The sequence below is a fragment of the Hemiscyllium ocellatum genome, chromosome 15, assembly GCF_020745735.1.
Source record: "Hemiscyllium ocellatum isolate sHemOce1 chromosome 15, sHemOce1.pat.X.cur, whole genome shotgun sequence".
NCBI lineage: Eukaryota > Metazoa > Chordata > Chondrichthyes > Orectolobiformes > Hemiscylliidae > Hemiscyllium > Hemiscyllium ocellatum.
The window spans coordinates 64,521,009-64,545,734 of record NC_083415.1 but is presented as its reverse complement, the minus strand read 5'-3'; the positions used below and the strand labels follow the sequence as shown (position 1 = coordinate 64,545,734).

Genomic DNA, 24,726 nt, shown 5'->3' with positions numbered 1-24,726 from the left:
TTTGTCTTTTCCTATAACCCTGAATTCCCCTCCCTGTTAAAAATCTATCTTGAATAAACATGATCTAACCTCGACAGCTCTCTGCAGTAAAGAACTCCACAGACTCACTTCACTGTAAGAAGAAAGTCCTTCATTTGTCTGAAATGGATTGCCTCTTACTCTGAGATGATGCACTCTGGTCCTAGACTCTCCCACAAGGGGTAACAACAACTCCACATCCACCCTGTCAAGCCTCCTAACGATGTCTATTCCAAAATACCCCCCTTCCTCCTCAAGAGTACAGGCTCAACCTCTCCCCATGAGAAAATTCCTCGTACACGGGGTCAACCAAGCAAACCACTTCTGGGCTTTTCCTGACATCAGCTGAAGCATAGAGCAGCCCAGTCCCCTCCCCTGCCTGGAGGGGGCCCGTGTGTTGTTTAAGAAGATTCCATCTCTCTGGTAATTGTTTCTGTTTGTCCTCACTGAGAAAACTCTTGAAATGTCTTTGTAGAATTGAACAGCTGCAGCCAGCAGAAATGAATGCAGCTGGGCCTGGCTACCCGATTGCCTCTCTGTATGTTGGGGACCTGCACCAAGATGTCACTGAGGCAATGTTATATGAGAAGTTCTCTCCTGCTGGACCCATCATGTCTATCCGAGTTTGCAGAGATGTTGTTACCCGCCGCTCCCTGGGCTATGCTTACATCAATTTCCAGCAACCTGCAGACGGTGAGTGGGGTTAAGTGAGGCCTTTGTCTTTGCTATAATTCTTTATGGAGTGCAGAAACATTCCTAGGAATGATGGGACTTCCAAATTGATCCTGGTAATTTACAGAATCTGCACTTAACGTATGTGTTTAGCAAGGTATCCTAAGAGACATGTAGGGACTGGCCTTCAGGCCTACTTTGCCAGCTTGGACTATGATTATCTATTTCACATTCCCTTGATTAATCAGTAAAATGGCATGGTGGCTCAGTGGTTAGCACTGTTGCCTCGCAGTGCTAGAGACCCATGTTTGATGCCAACCTTGCACAACTGTGAAGTTCTCACCTTCTCCCTGTATCTGTGTGGGTTTCCTCCAGGTGCTCTGGTTTCCTCCCAAAGATGTGTAGGGCAGGGTGGATTGGCCATGCTAAATTGATCATGGTAATGCAGGCAACGTGGATGAACCATGGGAAATGCAGTGCTATAGGATAGGGTGGTGGGTTTGGGTGGGATATTCTTTAGGGGATTGGTCTGCACTCAGTGGGCCAAATGACCTGCTTCCACATTGTCGGGATTCCATAATTCTTTGAAAACACAGGTGTTGGAGTAAGCTATTCATTCCCTTGAGCTTACCCTATCAGATCCAGGCTGCATCAGTATCATATTAATAGCTGGAAATTTATCAATGTGTGCATTTTGGGAACAGAGTACGAGTAGTGAAAGGAATCTGCATTTACGTAGTGCCTTTCACAGCTGAGGAACTTCCCAATGTGCAAAGCAGAAAATAATTTTGCTGATTGGAGTCATTCTAATACAGAAATGCAGCAGTTAATCTGTGTACCGCAAGCTCCCACAAACAGCAGAACCTCCTTTTGCTACATTCTGGTGGGAATAATGTGCTGGAAGTTGAGTCCCATCCTTCCCAGAGTCGTCACAAATGGGTCAATGACCAATTGAGTCACTAAGATGGTTAATTTGTCTGACTGGCCATTATCTCTAATAAAAGAAACTTTTTTTTATAATTCATTCATGAGATGTGGGCATGATTGACTGCCAGCATCTTCAGAAGATGGAGATGAGCTGCTGCTATGAACCTTTGCATCCCTGGGGTGTTAGCTGGACCCACAGTGTTGTTGGAGAGGGAATTCCAGGATTTGACCCAGTGACAGAAGGAATAGTAATAATTCCCATGTCAGGATGCTGAGTAGTTTGCAGTTGGATGGGTGAGGGGTGTTGAAATTGGTATATTCTAACATGTTCTCTACTACTGATGTCAAACAAACCATTCAGTTGTTCTACCCTTCCTCCCTTTTGTAAATAATGGAGCAAATATTTGTCACTTTCCTGTCAGTGTTCCCATGTATTTGCTTGCCTTTTTTAAAATTTTTCATTTCCAGCTTCCAGCATGTGCAGTTCTTTTTATTTTGATTCTTTATTCCTGTCTCAATCCGAATGAACAGGACCTATCACTTGCCTTTGCGATTGCGTGCTATAACTACTTTCTTATACTACCTTCCCAATAACTCTCTATTTAAGAAATATTCTGCCTTTAGTAGAAAGAACAAAGTGAATAATCGCACATTTATTCACATTTCTATTCCATCTGTCGTGCTCTGGTCTATTCACTTAGCCTGTCTAAGTCCTCTTCAACTCTTTCTACACTCCTCGCAATTTGTGTTCCACCCAATCTGGCATCCTCCGCAAACTGGGGAATATTATAACTGGTCCTTACTACCAAATCCTTTATATAGATTGTAATTCACTGTGGACCATGCACTGACCCTTGTGGTACTTCACTAGTAACAGCCTGACACCTTGACAATGATCAGTTTAATCTTTATTTCTGTTTGACCAATTTTCAAGCCATTTGAGTATATTTTGCCCAATCCCATGTTGTTTAATTTTAGTTACTCGTAGGACCTTATCAAAAGCTTCTGAAAATCCACATACACCACATCTGCTGTGTCTCCTTTATTAATACTACAGTTAATATGCTTAAAAACTCCAGGTTTATCAAATCTGACTTCTCTTTCATAAATCCATGTTGACCCCCCACCCCAACTTCATTCTTTTCTAAATATTCAGTTCTCTCAATCTTCGCAGTAGATACTGACATCTTCATTACTGATGTCAAACAAACGGTTCTGTGGTTCCCCATTGCTACTCTTCCTCCCTTTGTAAATAGTGGAATTACATTTGCCACTTTCCAGTCAGTAGGAGCTTTTACAGAGTTGACAAAATTTTGAAGAAAAATTGGTGGTCAGAGGGCTAGCAGATATATCATCTTTGACTCTGCTGAGCCTGGGGATTTCTCAACCTTTATCTACTTCGCTTTCCAAGTACTACCTTTTTTACCTGTTTGTTTTACTTCCTCAATTTCACAAGTCTATTGTTCACTGCACTTTCTGGGAAAGTTTGTGTATCCTTGTAAAGACAGACACAAAGTAATTGTCTGTCACTTTTATCCATAATAAATTCTCCTGTCCAGTCTTGTAATGGGCCCTAGTTAACTTTTTGCAGACCTAAGTAAGCTTTTACAGCCCACCTTTATGTTCCTTGCCAGTTTGCATTCACATTCTCTCATCTCTGAATGCATCATGTGGTCCTCCTCCTGCTGTGTTTGAAATTGCTTCCAATCCTCAGCTTTGTCATTTCTTTTTCAGGCATCCTGATAAGACACTTTCTTTGATCTTGTAGAATCTTTAACTACTTTAGTTCACCACCGTTGTTTTGTCCTGCCCTTTGGATATTTGTGTTTTGGATGGTTTTGGTATGAACAGGGGGACCTGGGATTGATCAAAGTTTGTGCGAAGATTTGTAGCTCGGGTGCTCGTTGTTGTGGTTCTGTTCGCCGAGCTGGAAGTTTTTGTTGCAAACGTTTCGTCCCCTGGCTAGGCGACATCATCAGTGCTTTGGAGCCTCCTGTGAAGCGCTTCTTTGATGTTTCTTAACTCATAACGGCACACAAACCAACAGCCACGCTCAGACAACAACTTACTAGAACGAAGGACCCGATACCCAACATGAGCAAAACTAACGTAGTGTACAAAATACCATGCAAGGACTGCACAAAACACTATATAGGACAGACAGGAAGACAGCTAACAATCCGCATACATGAACATCAACTAGCCACGAAATGACACGACCAGCTATCCCTCGTAGCCCCACACACAGACAACAAGCAACATGAATTCGACTGGGACAACACTACTATCATAGGGCAAGCCAGACAGAAAACAGCCAGGGAATTCCTAGAGGCATGGCATTCATCCACAAACTCCATCAACAAACACATCGACCTGGACCCAATATACCAACCACTACAGCGGACAGCTGAAACTGACACCCGGAAGCGGCAAGGACAGACCACTATAAATACCGGAAGAAACATCAAAGAAGCGCTTCGCAGGAGGCTCCAAAGCACTGATGATGTCGCCTAGCCAGGGGACGAAACGTTTGCAACAAAAACTTCCAGCTCGGCGAACAGAACCACAACAACCTTGGATTGAATTAAATAATTCCTTGACAGTGAGGGTAGACAATATAATTAAGGGTTTTTAGCCTGTATTATTGAGAGCTTAACATTCATGAGTAAAGTGTAACAATGAGCTACTACAAGACAATGGCTGGACATAGTTGAGGGCACTTTAAAGATTAATCATCCTATTACAGAAGGCCTCAAAAGCAATGAGAATATTCAGATTCAACAAGATGGTAGGAATCTCTAGATGTGAAGAGGAACTTGGGACTGTCTTGAGTGACAAATGAAGGCATCATCAAGTTCCTGTCAGCGCTCTCTGAGCAATTCAATTGATCCTTTTCCTCTGTATCTCTTTCCCTCCAACTCCTTGTCTAATTCTCTTTAGCTGAAAATGTGTTGCTGGAAAAGCGCAGCAGGTCAGGCAGCATCCAAGGAGCAGGAGAATCGACATTTCGGGCATTCCTGAAGAAGGGCTTATGCCTGAAACGTCGAATTTCCTGTTCCTTGGATGCTGCCTGACCGCCTGAGCTTTTCCAGCGACACATTTTCAGCTCTGATCTCCAGCATCTGCAGACCTCACTTTTTCCCTTCTAATTCTCTTTTTAGCCAATCACTTTAGATAATTGTCCTCCAACGTTTGACCCTTCACCAATGGGATCTGTTCTGTGATCCCCTCACGGTTTTGAGCATCTATATTATATTGAAAGAGCAATGGCTACAAATCTTCAGGTGTTTAAAGGATATTGACAAGGTAGATATGATAATTTTTCTTTCCCTCACTAGTGAATGAGTTCAATTGTGAAGGTTCATTAAGATCATAAGATTTTGGTCCAGGAATGACAGAAGTAAAGTGATAGCACTCAAGGTTAAGGGCCAAGTGGTGGATTATTTGATGGTTGGCGCAGACATGATGGTCTGAAGCACCTGTTTCCCTGCTGTGAAAGCAGAATGATTCTAGGACAACTATGCTGTTTTTTTTTTTGATAATACATTTGAAATCCAGAAAAATGTAATTATAAATTTACTTTTAAAGACTGAGATTCTTGATTAACAAAGGAGTCAAAGGTTATTCAGGGTAGTGAGAACTGTGGAGTTGAGGTCGCAATCCTATGTTCTTATTGACCAGCAGAATGGGCCACTACTGCCCCTAACTCAAAGCAAGGGAGATGCTTCAAAAGTCTCCAGTAGCTATTCCTCCATCAAGTTATGGTCAATTGTTTTCAAACTGTAGAAGGTAATGGTGTCTCTGAGGAAAACAGAAGGAGCAGTCAGTTATTGGACACTTGGAATGGTTCTTGTGTGAAGTAGCAGTTGTTAAAGGGGACTCTTCAGTCAGGGACATAGACAAGGATGCTGTGGCAGTGAGTACACGTTGGTAGGAATGATGTATTTAGGGAAAAGATTAAAGCAGTACAGAGTGAATTTATGAGGTTAGGTAGAAGATTTTTTTTTTAAAAACCTTCAAAAGTAGTAATTTCTGGTTTATTCCCAATGCCAAACTCTCATGAGGGAAGCAACAAAAAGTTAGGAGATAAATCAATGGCTGAAAAGCTGATGTATTCTTCCGTGATTCAGGTTTATGGACAATTGGAATGTTTCTTTTTAGGATAGAAAAGACCTTTTCAAAAAGGATGTGCCTAACCTAAACTGGAAAGTGACCAATATCTAGAGGAGACTTAATACTGATAGAATTCATCCATCCCCCTCTCTAAGTAACACTGTAAACAGAAGGATTGACGACAAAGTTCTGAATGTGAAGGCATTATGTCAATTAGAAAAGAAAGATGAACAAGCCATTATGTAGATCTCTAAAGAACTAAATGGGATTTATTCCAATACAACTGGATCTTACAGGTAAGACTAAATTCAGGGTATGTGTAAGAACGTGGGATTGGAACATTATAGCTATTATAGGAACTTGTCTGAGAGATGAACAAGACTGGCAGCTCACTGTTCTGGGTTTTAGATGTGATAGGAAGGAGGGATCAGTGCTGGGTCCACTGCTTTTCATCACTTATATAAATAATCTGGATGTGAGCGTAGGAGGTATAGTTAGTAAGTTTGCAGATGGCAGCAAAATGTAGTAGACAGTGAAGGAGGTTACCTCTGAGTGTAACAAGATGCTGATCAGATGAGCCAGTGGGTTGAGGAGTGGCAGATGGAGTTTAATTTTAAATAAATGTGAAATTCTAATTTTTGCCAATTCAGGCAGGACTTATACACCAATGGTAAGTTTGTGGGGAGTGTTGTTGAACAAAGAGACCTTGAGATGCAGGTTCATAGCTCCTTGAAAGTGGAGTTGCAGATAGATAAGATAGTGTTTGGTATGCTTTTCTTTTCTTTACTGGTCATAGCATTGAGTACAGGAGTTGGGAGGCCATGTTGTGGCTGTACAGGACATTGGTTAGGCCACTGTTGGAATATTGTTTGCAATTCTGGTCTCCTTCACATCGGAAGGATGTTGTGAAACTTGAAAGGGTTCAGAAAAGATTTACAAGGATGATGCCAGGATTGGCAGATTTGAGCTATAGGGGGAGGCTGAACAAACTGTACACCTGACTCTATATAATGTTGTTATAATGAGGGATGGTGAAGAATTTGAAATACGTGTTCAAGAAAAGTTTCTTGATATGTGAAAGCTCTGACTAGTGGAGGAGCAAAATTTGGACCTTTTTGATTTGGGCAATAAGGCAGAACGGGTGACTGATGTAGAAGTTGTGGAACACTTTGGGTCCAGCTATTATTATTTTATTAGTTTCAACATGGTTGTGAAAAAAAGATAACTTTCCATAAAAGTTTTTTTTTAAAATTGGAGTAAAGCAAATTTTTAATGATGTGAGGTAAAATGTTTGGAAAGTTGGAGTAGACTGTTGGCTGATAAAAGGACACCTGACAAGTGGGAAGCTTTCAAGCATGTAATAAGAGTTCAGAGGCATTTTGCTCCTGTTAATGAAGGGTAAAGTTGGTAAGATTTAAGGAACAATGGATGAGTAAAAATATTGAGTTTCTAGATCATAGACAACTTGGTTCAATTGAATCTCTTAAAGAATGCCCCAATACTTTTTTGTCGTTGATTTAAAGAGATGGAGACAGCTTTGGCAGATAAGGTTCAGGATAATCCAAAGAGATTCTCAATTACATTGGGTGTAAAAGAGTAACTAGAGAGACGGCAGGATCCCTTAAAGGTCCAGGGGGTCATCTTTGTGTTCGACCCCAGGAGAGATCCTAAATGAATGTTTTTGCATTAGCTTTTACTGTGGAGAAAGAGAGAGTTTAGGGAATTTTTAAAAACCGTTCATATTACAGAAGAGAAAGTTTGGTCTTGGAGAATATAAAAGTGGTGAAATCTCTGGGACCTGATCTGATGTATTCTAGGATCTTGTGGGAAGTAAGGAAGAAAATTGCGAGGCCCTTTGCAAAGATATTAGCACCATTTATAACTATGGGTGGCGTGTTTGTTGACTGGAGTATGGTTGATTTTGTACCTTTTTTGTTTAAGAAAGGGTGTAAGGAGCAACTCTAGACCTGCGAGTTAGACTTCAGTTGTAGGTAAATTGGAGGTGATTATAAAAGGATTTTCAGATATTGAGGGGCAAAAACTGATGAGGGGTAGTCAGCGGGGATTTGTGAAAGGAAAATCTTGTCTCTCAAACTTGATTTTTTTTTTGAGGAAGTTACCAAAATGATTGGCAGAGCAGTAGACATTGTCTATTTGGGTTATAGTAAAGCCTTTGTCAAAGTTTAGCGTGGTAGGCTAATTAGTAAAGTTAGGTTGCATGGGATTCAGGGTGAGCTAGCAAATTCAATACATAATTGACTTAACAGCAGGAGACAGTAATAGTGGAGGGTTGTCTCTCGGACCCTTCCACCCTACCAACCTTCGCATAAACCAAATCATCCGCCGACATTTCCGCCACCTTCAAAAAGACCCCGCCACCAGGGATATATTTCTCTCCCCACCCCTTTCCGCCTTCCGCAAAGACCGTTCCCTCCGTGACTACCTGGTCAGGTCTACGACCCACCCTCCCATCCTGGCACTTCCCCTGCCACCGCAGGAACTGTAAAACCTGTGCCCATACCTCCTCCCTCACCTCTATCCAAGGCCCTAAAGGAGCCTTCCACATCCATCAAAGTTTTACCTGCACATCCACTAATATCATTTGTATCCATTGCTCCCGATGCGGTCTCCTCTACATTGGGGAGACTGGGCGCCTCCTAGCAGAGCGCTTTAGGGAACATCTCCAAGATACCCACACCAATCAACCACACCGCCCCGTGGCCCAACATTTCAACTCCCCCTCCCACTCTGCCGAGGACATGGAGGTCCTGGGCCTCCTTCACCGCTGCTCCCTCACCACCAGACGCCTGGAGGAAGAACGCCTCATCTTCCGCCTCAAACACTTCAACCCCAGGGCATCAATGTGGACTTCAACAGCTTCCTCATTTCCCCTTCCCCAGCTCACCCTAGTTCCAAACTTCCAGTTCAGCACTGTCCCCATGACTTGTCCTACCTGTCTGTCTATCTTTTCCACCTATCCACTCCACCCTCTCCTCCTTGACCTATCACCTTCATCCCCTCCCCCACTCACCATTGTACTCCTATGCTACTCTCTCCCCACCCCCACCTCCCTCCAGCTTATCTCTCCATGCTTCCAGCTCTCTGCCTTTATTCCTGATGAAGGGCTTTTGCCCGAAACATCAATTTTGCTGCTCGTTGGATGCTGCCTGAACTGCTATGCTCTTCCAGCACCACTAATCCAGAATCTCAGACTGGAGGCCTATCGCTGGCAGTGTTCCACAGAGATCTGGTCTGGATCCTCTTTTGTTAGCCATTTATATAAATGATTTGGATAAGAATATAGAAGGCGTGATAAGTAAGTTTGTGGATCAGTGGTATAATAGACAATGAAGATTTTCTAAGATTACAAAGGGAACTTGGTCAAATGGGTGAGTGGGTTGAAAAATGGCAGATGGAGTTCAAATTGGATAAATGCAAGATATTGCATTTTTGGTAAAACAAACGAGGGTAGGGCTTATACGATTAATGGTAGGGTCTTGGGTAGTGTTCTGGAACACGGGGGCCTAGGGGTGCAGGTATGTAATTCTTTGAAATTCGTGTCACACACAGACAGGGTGGTTAAAAGGGCATTTAACATGCTTGCCTTTATTGCTCAGTTCTTTGAGTACAGGAGTTGAGACGTATGTTGAGTTTGTACAGGACATTGGTGAGGCCTCTTCTGGAACACTGTGTCCGGTTTGGTTGTCCAGTTATAGGAAGGATATTATCAAGCTGGAGAGGGTTCCGGAGAGATTTACCAGGATGTCGTGAGTATGGAATGTTTGAATTAGAAAGAAAGGCTGGATAGACTGATTATTTTCCAATGGAGCATAGGAGGTTGAGATATGACCTGATAAAAGTTATAAAATTGAGAGGTATAGATAGTTAATAGTAGTTGTCTTTTCACTAGGACGGGAGATTTCAAGACTCGGGGACACATTAAAGTGAGAGGAAGCAGATTTTAAAAAGACTTGAGGGCTTTTTTTTAAAGAAGTTGGTTTGTGTGTGGAATGAACTTCCTGAGGTAGTGGTGGATGTAGGTACAATTACAACATTTAAAAGACATTTGGATTGCTACATGAATCAGAAAGGTTTGGAGGGAGATGGGCCAGGAGCAGCTCATTTTGTTTGGGATTACGTTTGGCATGGACTGGTTGGACCAAAGGTCAGTTTCCACTTGGCCAGTAATCTCTCGTCCATCTCTCTCCAGCTGAGCGTGCCCTTGACACTATGAACTTCGAAGTGATTAAGGGCCGCCCTGTACGTATCATGTGGTCTCAGCGGGATCCGTCTCTGCGCAAATCAGGCGTGGGCAACATCTTCATCAAAAACCTGGATGAGTCCATTGACAACAAGGCTCTGTACGATACCTTCTCTGCTTTTGGCAATATTCTATCCTGCAAGGTAAGAGCTTGCCTGGTGAGTTTACAACAACATCACCACCCTGTGTCGCGCGTCTGCCACCCAGAGAGCTTCACCTTGACATGTCGCGAAAGACCTGCATTTCTATAGTGTCTCTTGTGACTGCAGGACATTCTGTAGGAGCCACTGGAGCTGCAGTTTGGTTACTAGGCTATGCACAGCAGACAGTAATATGGTAATGACCAAATGACCCCTTTACTACAGATATTTTGAATATCCCGGGTCAAGAGAGGAGAACTTCCCTGCTGCCTTAGGAAAGAGCTACTGCGATTGTTTCGGATTACCTGAGGATAGGCAGAGTCTTGGTTTGAAGCTATGACTTGGAAGACAACAGCTCACTCTGTATTAATGTTGTTAACCTACTGGCAGTCCCATAGCCTTATCCTGGGATTGTCAGGAACATGTGGTCACTTGCATGAGCCTATCCCTGTCTGACTGGGAAATGCCTTCACTTCCTGCTGTCCAGTAGGAATTGTGACAATCCTGAATTGTGGTTTTGGCTCCAGTTGTTCAGCCAGCTGCCTGACTGTGCGTACGATGTACTGTCATGGATTCAGTGCCTGAGGGAATGTAGCAGTCCCAATGATTTAATGTTAGCTTAGTGCTACTACTGCTGGTTGGTATTTCACAGGCCTGGGTGAGATTTTGTTGACATGGGTCAAATCCTGTCTTGTTAGCTGAGGGAATTAAAATTTGGAAACCAAATGGAGGAACGTTGAGGGGGAGAAGCATTTACAGAATGCACTGTCTGGAAAAGTGGGGGCAGGTTCTATTGAGGCATTCAATTTGAATGAGAATAAAGTGCAAAGAGCGGGGGGATAATGCAGGAGATTGGCACTGGGTCATGATGCTCGTTCGATGAGCTAGTATAGGCACAGTGGGTCAAATAGCCTTTTGCATCATAACAGTTGAGTATTATATGCACACACCATGTGTATACATGAGCATTGAGATTGTAGGTCTATTGACTTTGTTACTTAGGTGCGGTTAGCCACATCTGAATTTCCCTATTGTTTACAGTTTTAGTAATTAACACTTGCGGATGAGAGTAATTGTGGGGACTGTTGTGTTTGGGACTGTCTTGGGTTAGAAGTCAGGTCAAGTTATTGAGAGCGGCCACTAACTAGAAGGAGAAAAATGACCCTGTTACCCACTGAAGGTTAATAACACAGGGATCTTGTAACTGCAGCTGTATGGAAGTCCCAGGTTTATAAATGGAATTGATCCAGTAATATTCATTCACGGGATATGGGCACCATTGGCTAGGACCCCAGTTATTACCCATCCCTAATTACCCAGAGGGCAGTTGAGAGTCAACCACATTGCTGTGGGTCTGGAGTCACTTGTAGGCTAGACCAAGTAAGGATTGAAGATTTTCTTCCCTGAAGGATATTAGTGAATCCAGATGAGTTTTTCTGACCATTGGCGATGGTTTCACGGTCATCCCATTTTAATTCCAGATTTATTTATTGAATTCAAATTCTACTGTGGTGGTATTTGAACCCAGATCCACAGAGGATCAGCTGGTCTTGTTTAATTGCCTGGTTATAATACCACCAGACCATTGCCTTCCCAGTAAACCAAGTACTCGTATGGGTATTTGGGGGAGGGAGGGGTGGGTTTTTTGTGGGGGCTTTGGAAGCGATAAGATTGAGACAAAAACAGAAATTGGTGGAAAATCTCAGTCTAGCAGCATCTATGGAGAGAAAACCATTAATGTTTTGGGTCCAGTGATGACCCTTCAGATAAGCTTGTGCATTTGTCCAGTGGATGGAATTCTGGGCATATTGGGGCTGACAGTTCAAATGGAGGAACAGATTTGTTTGAATGTGTAGAGAGGGGGAAGGTGTACCAAAGGATGCACCTTATGCTTTCTCAATATAAGAACTTTTCTCTGTGCAGGTTGTCAGCGATGAGAGTGGGTCAAAAGGATACGGTTTTGTACACTTTGAAACGCAGGAGGCTGCAACCCGTGCCATAGAGACGATGAATGGAATGTTACTGAACGATCGGAAAGTGTAAGTCTGGGACAGGCCCAACCGAGTGGGTTCCTTTGATTCTCCTCCTTTTTAAATGCACAAAACCACCGATTGTCACTTACCAAGGCTGTGCATGGGCAGCTTTGGCAAGGGGCTTGGAGAGAGAGAGAGACACACACTCTCAGAGATCCTTGTTGAGAGAGAAGGAAAACTTCTTCAATGTAGGCATTCTTGGAAGAGGTTTCGCAATAAGGTTAAACTCAGATAGGCGAACGTGAGGACCGCAGATGCTGGAGATCAGTCGAGCATGGGAAACCACAACAGGTCAGGCAGCATCCGAGGAGCGGGAGAGTCAATGTTTCAGGCAAAAGGAATATTCCTAATGAAGGGTTTTGCCCAAAATGTGGCGCCTCCTGCTCCTTGAATGCTGCCTGACCTGTGCTTTTCCAGCATGACACTCAACTATAATCTCCTGCATCTGCAGTCCTCCCTTTTGTCTGGTTTTGACAAGGTGCTGTTCTGACTCTCCTTGAAGGTGTTGATCTTGCAGAGATGTTGAGAATAAGCCTGCATACACTGATTTTAAACAAATACATGTGGTCCTGAATTTGCATCAAAGATGCTGTCTTTATTTTCAAACAACGTAAGTTGGGTACTTTATACGTGTCCAGACAGGAGTATTTGCCCAGTGAATGAGAGGCTCCAATGTGACAAGGTGCAGACAGTTCAGTAATTGCTGTTTTTTTTAAAAATTGTATTCTACTTGAAGGTTCACTTGTTCCCCCTCATTCCTGAGCTGACCCACAGTGCACTTTTTCAGTAATTTCTGATTCTGGTCCAAAGTTTGCTGTTTGAAATTGACTTTAACTTTTTTTGACTGAGGCCATGTTGGAATGGATCCATGGATTACAAGAGTATTCTCTGGATCCCAAGTTTAAAAAATGCTTTTATTACAAGTTGAGGTTCTTCCATCCAAGAGGCATACCCCTATTACCACATGTAACTCTTTTCTCCAACCCCCCCCCCCCCCCCCCCCCCCCATCCCTGTCATATTATTGACCCATTAATGTTGACAACCGATTTTGAGATCTGCTTTGCTATTGGGAACCATCCGTGCACAGCAAGATCCCACAAGCTGCAATGTGATGAATAGAGAACTCGAGGAATGAATATTGACCACGGTATGGGGAGAGTTTCCTTTCGGTTCCTTAGTGGGAGGTTGCAAAAACTCATTGTACGCTTGTGAGGAAGTTGAATTAATTTATCTCCAACTCTGCTGATTCTCAGCTTGTGTGTTTTGACCAGCATTGGTTGCTCTCCAGTTCAAGCTAGAGCTTCCTCGGGTTGACTGTTGCACGTTTATTGAGGTCTTTTTCTGGGCTACACTCAGGGTCTTTACACAAGCCATTCTGGCCAGTGTTCAGATGGAACATCATCCATCAGACTCACTGTCTCTGTCTTGTGCTGCCTTGTGAACTGTGTGGGGGACTTTCCTTTTAATGAAGAAAATTGAGGGAGCTGTGTGCACAGAAAGCAGTGACTCAGGGTCAGTAATGTCATTTTCAGTGAAATGCAAACCACAAGTCAGGGTAACGTGGCTGTCCTACTGAATTGTCAGGGGCTGGGCCGTGTCAGAATGCTGAAACTTTGCCACAATCGGTTTGTACGGAGGAACCTTCCACGATGTATTTTTGATCTCTCCTATCGCCCCACCTGCTGTTTCCCTCCAGACTAATTTTGGGTGTTTGTGTTTGTAAAAGGTTTGTGGGTCACTTCAAATCCCATAAGGAGCGAGAAGCGGAATTTGGAAGTAAAGTTTTGGAATACACCAACCTTTATATCAAGAATTTTGGGGAGGATATGAATGCGACCAGACTGAGAGAGATCTTCAATGCATTTGGTTAGTTTGAGTTCTTCTTACAAGACCACAGCAGCTTCAAAAATCACCTTGACAACTGTTTGAGGTGACAGCAACTCTGGCAATGAGCAGTGAATGGTATTGCAGTTTTCTGTTCTTGGTGGCAGGGAATTGGGTTTTGTTCAAGACTGTGTGTCCAGGTTTGAGTACAGTGAATATTCTGTAAGAAGGTCTGCGATCAACAACTCTGATTTATTTACAAGGTACCTTTGTAATGTAATAACCCAAGGCATTTTATAGTATTATAAAGCCAATTAAGACACCAAACTGCATAATACACATTGGGTTAGATCAGCAAATGCTTACTCGCATTTAGCTTTTTAAAGAAGTGTCTAAAAGGAGGACAGTGAAGGGGAGAGTCATAGTCATATGGCACAGAAGCAGGCCCTTCGGCCCAGCTCATCCATGCTGACCAGGTTTCCTAAACAAAACTAGTCCATTTACCTGCATGAGCCCCATATCCCCCTCAACCCTCCCTATCCTATTCATATACCCATCCAGGTGCCTTTTAAATGTTGTCATTGCATCAGCCTCCACCACTTCCCCGGCAGCTCATCCCACGCATGCACCACGCTCTGTGTGGAAAAAGTTACCCCTTGGGTCCCTTTAAATCTTTCCCCTTTTGCACTCTGCCCTCTAGTTTCAGACTTTCTACCTGAGGGAAAAGATCTTGGCTATTCACCTTAGGCCCCTCATGATTTTATAAACCTCTCAGGGTGGGGATGGGTTGGGGGCTTGCTGGGGGTGGGGGGGGCAATGAGGGTGGCGAGGGAGGCGGTTGGGTGGAATTGAAGCAACTGAAGCCACCAATAGTGGTGTGATTACGATCGGGAATGCTAATGAGGTTAGAATTAAATAGCACAGACACCTGGGTTTGAGGAGGTTAGAAATGGGGAGGGTCAGATGCAAGAAAAGGTGTAATGGGCAGAGGGAAAGATTGGAAAGGCCCCTGTCCAGAGTTTGTTGGGATGATCCTTTTGGGTTGTTTGAGCTTTGCTACTGCTCCTCCATCTTCCTTCAGGTACTTTTGGTTGTAGGGGACACAGAGGGACTGGTTCACATATTATAAAGTTTCTGTTCTATTGGTGAAGAGTACAGCCTGCAGCAACTAATGAGGGAAAACAAACTGACTTTCTTCAGGCTTGAGGTGTACACAGTTTTCCAGCTGTGTCCTAATTTGCATAGTTTTAGTAAAACCTCCCTGCTTTTATATTCCATTCCCTTTGAAATGGAACAAAAGAGGCACAAAAGAGAATAGTCTGTCACCATTGACCATCCTGTGACCATCTTTGCTCTCTCTCCTCCCTCCCCTCCACTGCCCCCTGTTTGACAAAGCTGTCCAGGTTTGACACAGCATTTCGAGATGTTGTGCACACTCAGAGCAATCAGCCCAAAGTGGTGTCTCAGTAACACTGTCCGACCTCCCCATGTGGTGAAGAGGAGCACAGAGACTATTTGGCCCCTTGAACCTGTTCTATCTTTCAATACAGCCGTGTCTGATCTATCCCAACTCCATTCTGCCTTCACAGCTCACCCCACCCCCTTTAATTCCCTTGTGTCCAAACATTGCTCCACATTTTGAGAACGTGCAGCTTTCTGGGAACAAAATCCTGACATTTGTGCCCTTTTTAGGGAAGAGGTGGCTACTTATCTCAGTGCCAATTGGTTGAGTTCTTTTATTTTTCAATTGCCTCCCTGTTTTCTAGGTTCCCTACACGGTCACTGTCGGCAGCAAGATTTTATAACCACATATTGTGTTCTTTCACCCATGCTCAAAAATCACCTCCATGAAGGGAGAGGGAGGAGGAGAGGTTTGGATGTGAACTGGGAGCAGGAGTAGGCCATTTGGTCCCTTGAGCCAGCTGTGCCACTCAATAAGATAATCATTGATCTGATTACTCTGCATTCCTGCCTACCCCTGATGATAGCATTTCACCCCTTTGCTTTAGAGATTGGACCCTAGGGTATTGAAGGCACCCCTGGGGAATTGAAGGCAATCAGGTCTACACTAGTGTCTGGAATTAGAGGAGGGCAGAGATCTGGGTTAAATTGGTCTTAGCCTGTTCAGTATATCTGTGGTGTTACGTCAATCGCATCAACAAGTCTTCAAGATCCTTTTCCTCCCTGAAGGGAAGACACTGAGTGTTCGGGTGATGACGGATGAGAGAGGTCGCTCCAGGGGATTTGGCTTTGTCAACTTTGAAAAGCATGAAGATGCTCGCAAGGTGAGAATTTTAAGGAATTTCTTCCAGGTGACCTTCAGGAATTGTGCATGTCTAAATGTACTGCTGCTTTCTGATGTCCCTTGAATATTGTTACCAAGCTGTGGTGTAAATCTAGAAAAATGAAATGACAATGTATTGTGGCTGGAGAGTGTGGTGCTGGACAAGCACAGCAGACAGGCAGCTTCTGAGGAGCTAGATGAAGGGCTTTTGCCCAAAATGTCAGCTCTCCTCCTTGGATGCTGCCTGACCTGTGCTTTTCCAGCACCATATTCTCGACTCTAATTTCCAGCATCTGCAGTTCTTACTTTTGCCTCTGTTTATTGTGGCTGTTTGTGTGCAAAGCTCTCAGATCTGAAGATGTCAAAATACATTTCGTTGTAAATAGCCTATTGCCTTTGGGGACTGTTAGCAGGTTTGGTAGCTTTAGTGGAGAGCGAAACAGCTAACACTTCAGATCATTTTCTGCACTTGGGTTTCATGTTCTGTAATTTTGCAACAAGGAAGACCATTCAGCCCATCTTGTCAATGCTGGCTCCTTTGACTAAGCAATCCAATTGTTCAGTCCCCCTGCTGTTTCATCAGAGGATTGAAAACTTCTCCGTTTCTCCCCAAGTATTCCTCAAATATCCAATTTGAAAGTTCCTGTTTAACCTGGTTCCACCACCCCCTCATGCAGCAAGGTGAGAATTTGTCAGCTTCCTTTTTAAATTTCTTGTTTTGGTGGTTGCTTTTCTACTTGTGCCTTCTGGTCATTTATCCTCCTGCCAGTGGAGTTGTTCTAATGGATTGAGTCTAGCTGGCCATTACATTACATTGCATTGCATTGGTCTATCGTTTTGGCTGTTATGTGCAATGGGTCTCAGTGAGGTTGAAACTTGTTTGGTGGTGATATGGGCGCCTGGTCGCAAGTCACGCTCTCTACATGAGCGAGGGCTGCCAGTCAATCTCCAAAATGCTACCCAGCCCCCCTCCTCTCTCTCTCTCGTATTCAGGCAGTGGCTGAAATGAATGGTAAAGAGATTAATAGCCGAGCTGTGTATGTTGGCCGTGCACAGAAGAAGATGGAGCGACAGTGTGAGCTGAAACGCAGGTTTGAGTTGATGAAGCAAGAGAGAAACAGCCGCTATCAGGTCAGTGTTGTCTGATGTTCCTGTGCGGTAATGACCCAATCTAGAATGGAGGCTTTTGGCCCATCCAGACTGTACTGGCTCAAACGAAGAGTTAATCCACACCACTGTTCTCTTCCCTTTTCTTTTATCTGTGCAAAGCATTTCCATGTATTTATTTATTTTGAAAGTTACTGTTAAAGATCCTTCCACTTCCCTTTCTGGTTACATGACCCTGGGCATAGCAAAACCGAGGCAGGTGTCACAGGCTTTATTAGCTATACTGGGCAAGTAGGTAAGAGTCGGCCACATTGCTGAGGCTCTGGGGTCACATGCAGGCCAAGACAGGCAAGGATGGCAGTTTCCTTCCCCAAAGGACATTAGTGAACCGGGTAGGTTTTTTCCAACAATGGTGGTGGTGATGCTGCTCCTTTAACATGTTATGTTGTCCTTGGCTTTTTTTTTTCCAGAGAAGCTATGAAAGACACAGACTCCAAAAAGTCTAAGTTTGAAGGGTTTTAAGGCCAATTTGATTGTGGCTAACAGATACTGCCTCAGGAAAAGGGCTTTATAATTGAAAAGAAACACTTGTGCAATGAAAGGGGAGTGGCCAGTTCTCCCAGCTCGGCTTTTCTCTGGTTTGGTCTGGTCTGGCCTGGCTGTTCACTGAAAGCAGGCAGTCAGTTGTGAACCTGCTGGACCTGAGAGAAGCGGGACCATGCTGACCCTCCCCGTCTCTGACAGGAGAGAAGTCAGACCCTGGGTTTGATTTGACCTTTTGTGCCAAGGAGTGTTTATGGGGATTGTTGCAAGTATTGGGAACAGCATCATTAAATCTGTTGGGTTTTTGAATAGGTTAAGGTATTCTGTTTCTCTTGTGTGTTTTCAATCCTGTAAATAAATTCTGCTTTGTTTAAAATGAAGTGATTGGGTGAGCTGCATCCCTCCTGGAATATCCACGTTCCACCCACTTAAAACACCCGAACCGAGTTAGGGTCTGGGCTACTTGAAATGTTTTGAGGGGTTCTGGCCTGGTCTATAACACTCAATAATGGTTTTGTGAATGTCATTAGTCTCAATTCCAGATTTTATTCATTGAATTCAAATTCCATCACCTGCTTTGGGATTTAGACCTGGGTCCCCAGACTGTTACCTGGGTCTCTTGGATTTAGGTTAGCAATTAATACCAATTTTTGCATCTCCCTAATTTTAATGAACCTATGTCCTCCCCTCTTTTGCTGATTCACTCAAATTTCTATTCTTTTTACGGACACTCTTGTCACTGGGGAGATTGGGAATATTTCGCCCTTGAGTCATTTTCAATTCAAATTAAATCAATCTTAACAGCGTGGACAAGCATTCCCTCCAATACTGACTCTCGGTAGTAGCCGTGGGTACCATCTACAAGAAGCACTGCAGCAACTCACCAAGGTTCCTTTCGGCAGAACCTTCCAATCCCGTGACCACCTCCACCTAGAAAGACCGGAACAGAAGATGCATGGGAACACCAATCCATTGGCTGCTTCCATTATTTTCTATTGACATTTTAATGATTTTTGTACCTGGACTGTTTGAGTGCCCCCTATGTATAATGCGTCACCATTTTAGAAATATCTGTCCCTTTTCAGGTCCACCATGATTCAGTTTCTTCACCATAAGCTGTAGGTTCAGAAGCACATTTGGTTCAATGTGCTAATCAGATCATCCTAAATCATTGTCAGCCTGGAAAAGCCTTGACAGCCCTTTGCAGTAAAGTATTTCAGTTTCATTACCCTTTTGAGAGAAGAAATTCCTCCTTATCTCTGTCTTAAATGGGTGACCCCTTGTTCTAAGATTATGCCCTCCAGTCCTAGATTCTCCCATAATGGGAGCTGAAAAATGTGTTGCTGGAAAAGCACAGCAGGTCAGGCAGCATCCAAGGAGCAGGAGAATCGACGTTTCGGACATTAGCCCTTCTTCAGGAATCTGAATCAGGAATCATAATGGGAGACAACATCTACCCTGTCAACCCCCTCAAAGTTGCCTCCCATTCCTTTAAACTACAAAGAGGACAGACCCAACCTACTTAACCACCCCTCATGAAAGAAAAATCCCATCATGCTCAGGATCAACCTAGAGGACTTTCTCTGAACTACCGTTTCCTTGGTTAAGAATTACAAAACTCTTCACTCTATTTTCAGTGTAGTTGAAGTGTGTGTGCCTTGTTTATTTTTAGGAAGACTTTCCAGTTTTAAAACTCCATTCCCTTTGAAATAATGGCCAACACTTCACTTCCTCTGTTATCTGCCAAATGTGATTTATTTTTGTGATTTAATGTACTTGGAACCCTGAATCCCTCTGTGCTGCAGCAGTCTCTGTCCTGCATCCATACTAATGTACGACCTCCAACATGATGGGCTCGTAGCTTGTGGACTAATGTGTGATACTGCATCAAGTGTCTTTTTGGAAATTGATATTCCATTTACTGGTTTCCCTTTTCTCTATCCTGCTTATCCCACCTGGAGGAATTTTGTCAGGCATGATTTTCCCCTTCATGATTATATTATGTAATTCGAAATGCTCTGCTATTTTATTCTTTATAATAGACTCTAACATTTTCACAATGTTAGGATTTAAGCTAACTAGTGTATAGTTACGGGTTTCAGATCTCCCTTTTAAAATGCGAATTACATTGGCTGTTTTCCAACCCTTTGGGTCTTTTCCAGAATCGAAAGATTCTTGGAAGATTATTACCATTGCATCCATTATTTCTGGAACTGCATCCTCTTAATATCTTAATCCAACCCATCAGGTCCAGGGGACTTGCCAGGCCTTCGAGAAATTAATGGAACTATACTTTTTTTTTCTCTCTCATTCCCTCCCAACCCCTCATTCCCAGTTTTGCCCCTTGAATATTTGGTAATTTTGGCAAGGAGTTCATGTTTTCTCTTGTGAAGACTGATGCAAAGTATTTATTCAACTGTCATTTCCTGGCTGCCCATCATTTTTCCAGCCTCATCCTGTAAGTGCTCTTGCTGTCCCTGTATATTAACCGTGATCAACCTCTTTCCTTCCTCACCCCCTTCCCCACTGGGGTGGATGTTTGCTATGAGCCATAAACTATTTTCTTCAATATCTGCTATTGTGCCTCAACCATTACGTTTTTGTTAAACTCCTCCTTTCCCAGTCCACTCCTGTCAACTCTACCCTTGTTCCTTAAACTATTTAAGTTTAGCACAATTGTTTCCAACTTCACTTTCTCACTTCCAGACTGAAAATTAAATCCCACCTGGTGCTTACTGTTTCCTTGGGGTGGGGGGTGGGGGGGTCTTTTGCTCTGAGATTGCCTGTGAAACCTGCCTCATTAGACATTACCAAATCCAAAATAGCCTGATTGCAGCCACAACACATTGTTCTCCGAAACTATCCCAAGTGCACTCTCTGAACTCTTCGTGGCTATCTCTGCCAATTTGATTTTTCCCAAGATTCAAACCATACTCCATCAATGTATTGTCTCTTTTACAAGCCTCATTACCTTCTGGTTTAATGTCTGTTTCTAAAATGTAGCTGTTTGTAGTTGGCCCATAGTCTGTGCCCACCAAAGTCATCTATCCCTGGTTATTTCTGCCTCAACAAGGTTTATTACATCTGATCCTGAATGACTTGCTATCTCACTGCTTCTATCTCACACTAACAGAGCTTTCCCACCACCCTTTCCTGCCTGTCCTCTGAATAACTATTTTCCCAGCTTTAATCTCCGTATAACCATGTCTCCATGGCCATGAGACCATACCCTTTAACCTCAATTTGTGGTGTTGATTCACTTATTTTGTTCTGAATGACATGCCTGTTTGGTTTGGAGAACCATAAATTTTGTCTTTTTTTTTCCCCCATGTTTCCTCCTTTAACTCTCTTTGCTTTTCTCTGAGAGTTGTGCCTTCCTGAAGAGCTGTGATGCTGTCAGATCCTCTTTGCTTTTGAAACCTAGGTTGCCTGTCTCTGGAACCCTCCTGTGATTGACTTTTAAGCCCTCTCCACAGCCTGTGTTAATCAGGTTGCTGGTTCAAGTGAAGCCTCTCGCCAGAACAATTTCCTTCCAAGTCTAAGACTGTGGTGCTGGAAAAAGCACAGCAGGTCAGGCAGCATCTGAGGAGCAGGAGAATCAACGTTTCAGGCATAAGCCTTGATTCAGAGGCTTATGCCTGAAACACCAACTCTCCTGCTCCTCAGATGCTGCCTGACCTGCTGTGCTTTTCCAGTACCCCACACTCTCTCGACTCTGATTTCCAGCATCTGCAGTGCTCACTTTCACCCAGTTCCCTTCTAAGCTCAGTCTTATCCAATGAAGATTTACCCTGCCTGTAATTTCAAACATATCTATGACAGTACAAAATAGGAGTAGCAGTAGGCCATTCAACCCTTCAAGCCTTCTGGGGATTTGTGCTAAATTTGGGTGAGCTGTCCCACAGTGTCGTCAAATAACAACAGCCTGGCATGGTCACACCCTCTCAGTCATAACAACGCACTTAAGACTATTCCAGACAGTCGTACCAGAAAGTGATGGCACAGGGATGTACCATTAGAGAGGAACATCTCTGGGAGCCCACATTGACTCCTGACCCCAGGAAATCCCATTGCATTGTTAAATGGGGGCCAGGGCCCCCTCAGCTGGTGAATCCACTCTTGACCAGAGGGAGAGTTGTGTGAAAAGGGCACAGACTTCATCCTGGAGATGTGGGGTTAAACACAACGTCCATCACTGGATTAGGAGCAGCACCCATGACTGAGGTTCTAGAAGCGTTGCTGTGAGCCTGGGTCTGTGGCAGGTAATGAAGGAACCAACAAGCGGGCAAGCCATACATATCCTTGACCTCATCCTTCCCAATCCACATGCTGGCGTGTCCATCCATCACGGTCTCGGTACAAGTGACCACCGTGCAGTCTTTTGTGGAGACAGTCCCACCTTCACTGAGGTCACCTCCATTGTGTTGTGTGCCATTTTTGCTGCTGAAATAGGACTGAGTTTGAATAGATCTAAAACTTCAAACTTGAGCTTGAGGCATACTTATTGCAACACAATCTGTAACCTCCTGGCATGGCATGTCACTACTATACCATTACCATTAAGCTAGGGGATCAACCCTGGTTCATTGGAAAGTGCAGGAGGGCATACCAGGAACAGCACATGAAAATGCGGTGTCAGCCGACAAACAGGTTACATCTAAGGTCCATAGTCCGTCCGTATCCAGTCCTGAATGGTGGTCAATTACACCAGAAACTGAAGGAGGGGGCTACACGTATATTCCAATGTCCAAGGTGAGAGGCCAGCATGTCAGTGCAAGACAAAGCTGAAGTAGTATCTTTGTCAATCATCAGCCATAAGTGCTGAGTGAATGATCCATCTTAACATCCTCTGTGGTAAGTCTGTAAGTTAGCTCGCTGACTAGAAGGTTTGTTTTCAGACTTTTCGTCACCACACTAGGTAACATCATCAGTGAGAGTTTCTGGTGAGCGCTGGTGGTATGTCCTGCCTCTCTGTGGGCGGCACAGTGGTTAACACTGCTACCTCACCGTGCCAGAGACCGGGTTTCAATTCCTGCCTCAGGCGACTGTAGAGTTTGTACATTCTCCCCGTGTCTGCGGAAGTTTCCTCCAGGTGCACTGGTTTCCTCCCACAATACAAAAAAAATGTGCAGATTAGGTGAATTGGCCATGCTAAATTGCCCATCGTGTTAGGTGAAGGGGTACATGTCGGGGAATGGGTCTCGGTCTGGGTGGGTTGTGCTTCGGCAGGTTGGTGTGGACTTGTTGGGCTGACCAGCCTGTTTCCACACTAAGTAATCTAATCTATTTTATAGGTCTTGGTTTCTTCAGGTGGGTGATGTCATTTCCAGTTTTTTTTAAGGGAAGGTGGATCTAAGTTGATGTGTTTATTGATGGAGTTCTAGTTAGAATGCCATGCCTTTAAGAATTCTTCTGTGTCTTTGTTTCACCTGAGCTAGGATGTGTGTGTTGTCCTAGTCTAAGTGGTGTCCTCCTTTGTCTGTATGAATGGAAACTAGTGATAGTGGGTCGTGTCTTTTGGTGGCCAGTTGGTGTTCATGTATCCTGGTGGCAAGTTTCCTGCTAGTTTGTCCGTTGTAGTTTTTTTTAAACAGTTCTTGCATAGTATCTTGTACATGTTAGTTTTGCTGGTGGTAACTAATGGATCCTTTAGTTTTAGTGTGTTGGTAGGTTTGTAGGCTACCGTGATTCCAAGGTGTCTGAGTAGGGTCATGTGGCTATAGGTTTTAGTTGCGTTCTATCTTTTTGTTTGGGTTTGTTTCTGAGGAATCGATAGATTGTGCTTATTGGGTACCCGTTTTTCTTGAAAATGTTGTATAGGTATTTTTCTGCTTTTGTAGTTCTTGGTGCAGTGTAATGTAGCTCGTTGAAATAATGTCTTGATGCAGCTCTGTTTGTGGGTATTGGAGTGATTGCTTCTGAAGTTAAGTATTTGGTCTGTGTGCTTTCCTGTAGATGCTGGTTTGAAGCTCTCCATTAACTGTACGTTCAGCTGTCACGCCTAGGAATTGGGAGTCTGTTCTCATTCTCCTCCTTTGTGAATTTTATGCCTATCAGGATATTGATGTTAGAGGAAACTTGCAACATGTTCCATTTTGTGATGATGAAGGTGTCATCTACGTAGCGGACCCAAAGTTTGGTTTGGATAGATGGGAGAGCAGCTCGTTCGAGTCTCTGCATTACTGCTTCCACTGTAAGCTCTGATATTGGTGATCCCAGGGGTGTTCTGTTGACTTGTTTGTAAGTTTTTTGAATGTGAAGTGGGTGGTGAGGCACAGGTCCACTAGCTTGAGGATGTTGTCTTTGCTGAAGAAGTTGGTCATCATTCGGTAACAACCTACAAACCAAGTAATGTAGAGACTTGAACATGCTCCCCTCCCATAGATCCAACCCAAACTTTGGGTCTGTTGTGTAGATGATACTTTTGTCATCGCAAAACGGAACAAGTTAGAGGAAACATGCAGCACCAGCAATATTCTGACAGGCATAAAATTGACAAGAGGAGGAGAATGACAACAGATTCCCAATCCTAGATGTAACAGTTGAGCATGCAGTTAACGGAGAGCTTCAAACCAGCGTCTACAGAAAACAACACACTGACCAAATAATTTGCTTCAGAAGCAATCATCCCAACACCCACAAACTGAGCTGTATTATGACATTATTTCAATGAGCTATATCATACTACAGCACCCAATAACTAACTAGACTGGCAGGATGTATCATCAGCACGTCACCAGAGAGACACTCTGATGATACCTCGTATGGTGACGAAATGTCTGAAAACAAACCTTTTAAGTTCA

The 24,726-nt window shown here is 43.7% G+C and overlaps 1 protein-coding gene across 1 annotated transcript in view; it reads left to right on the top strand.

The window, feature by feature from the left end:
- The first annotated feature begins 518 nt into the window (after positions 1-518).
- The window catches only part of LOC132822823 (embryonic polyadenylate-binding protein-like), a 45,384-nt gene continuing 21,176 nt past the window's right edge, over positions 519-24,726 (top strand). The window contains exons 1-6 of the mRNA XM_060836181.1: positions 519-711; positions 9,941-10,134; positions 12,055-12,170; positions 13,892-14,031; positions 16,180-16,274; positions 17,267-17,404. Coding sequence (XP_060692164.1) covers positions 519-711; positions 9,941-10,134; positions 12,055-12,170; positions 13,892-14,031; positions 16,180-16,274; positions 17,267-17,404 — 876 coding nt within the window. The remainder of the gene's footprint in view (positions 712-9,940; positions 10,135-12,054; positions 12,171-13,891; positions 14,032-16,179; positions 16,275-17,266; positions 17,405-24,726) is intronic.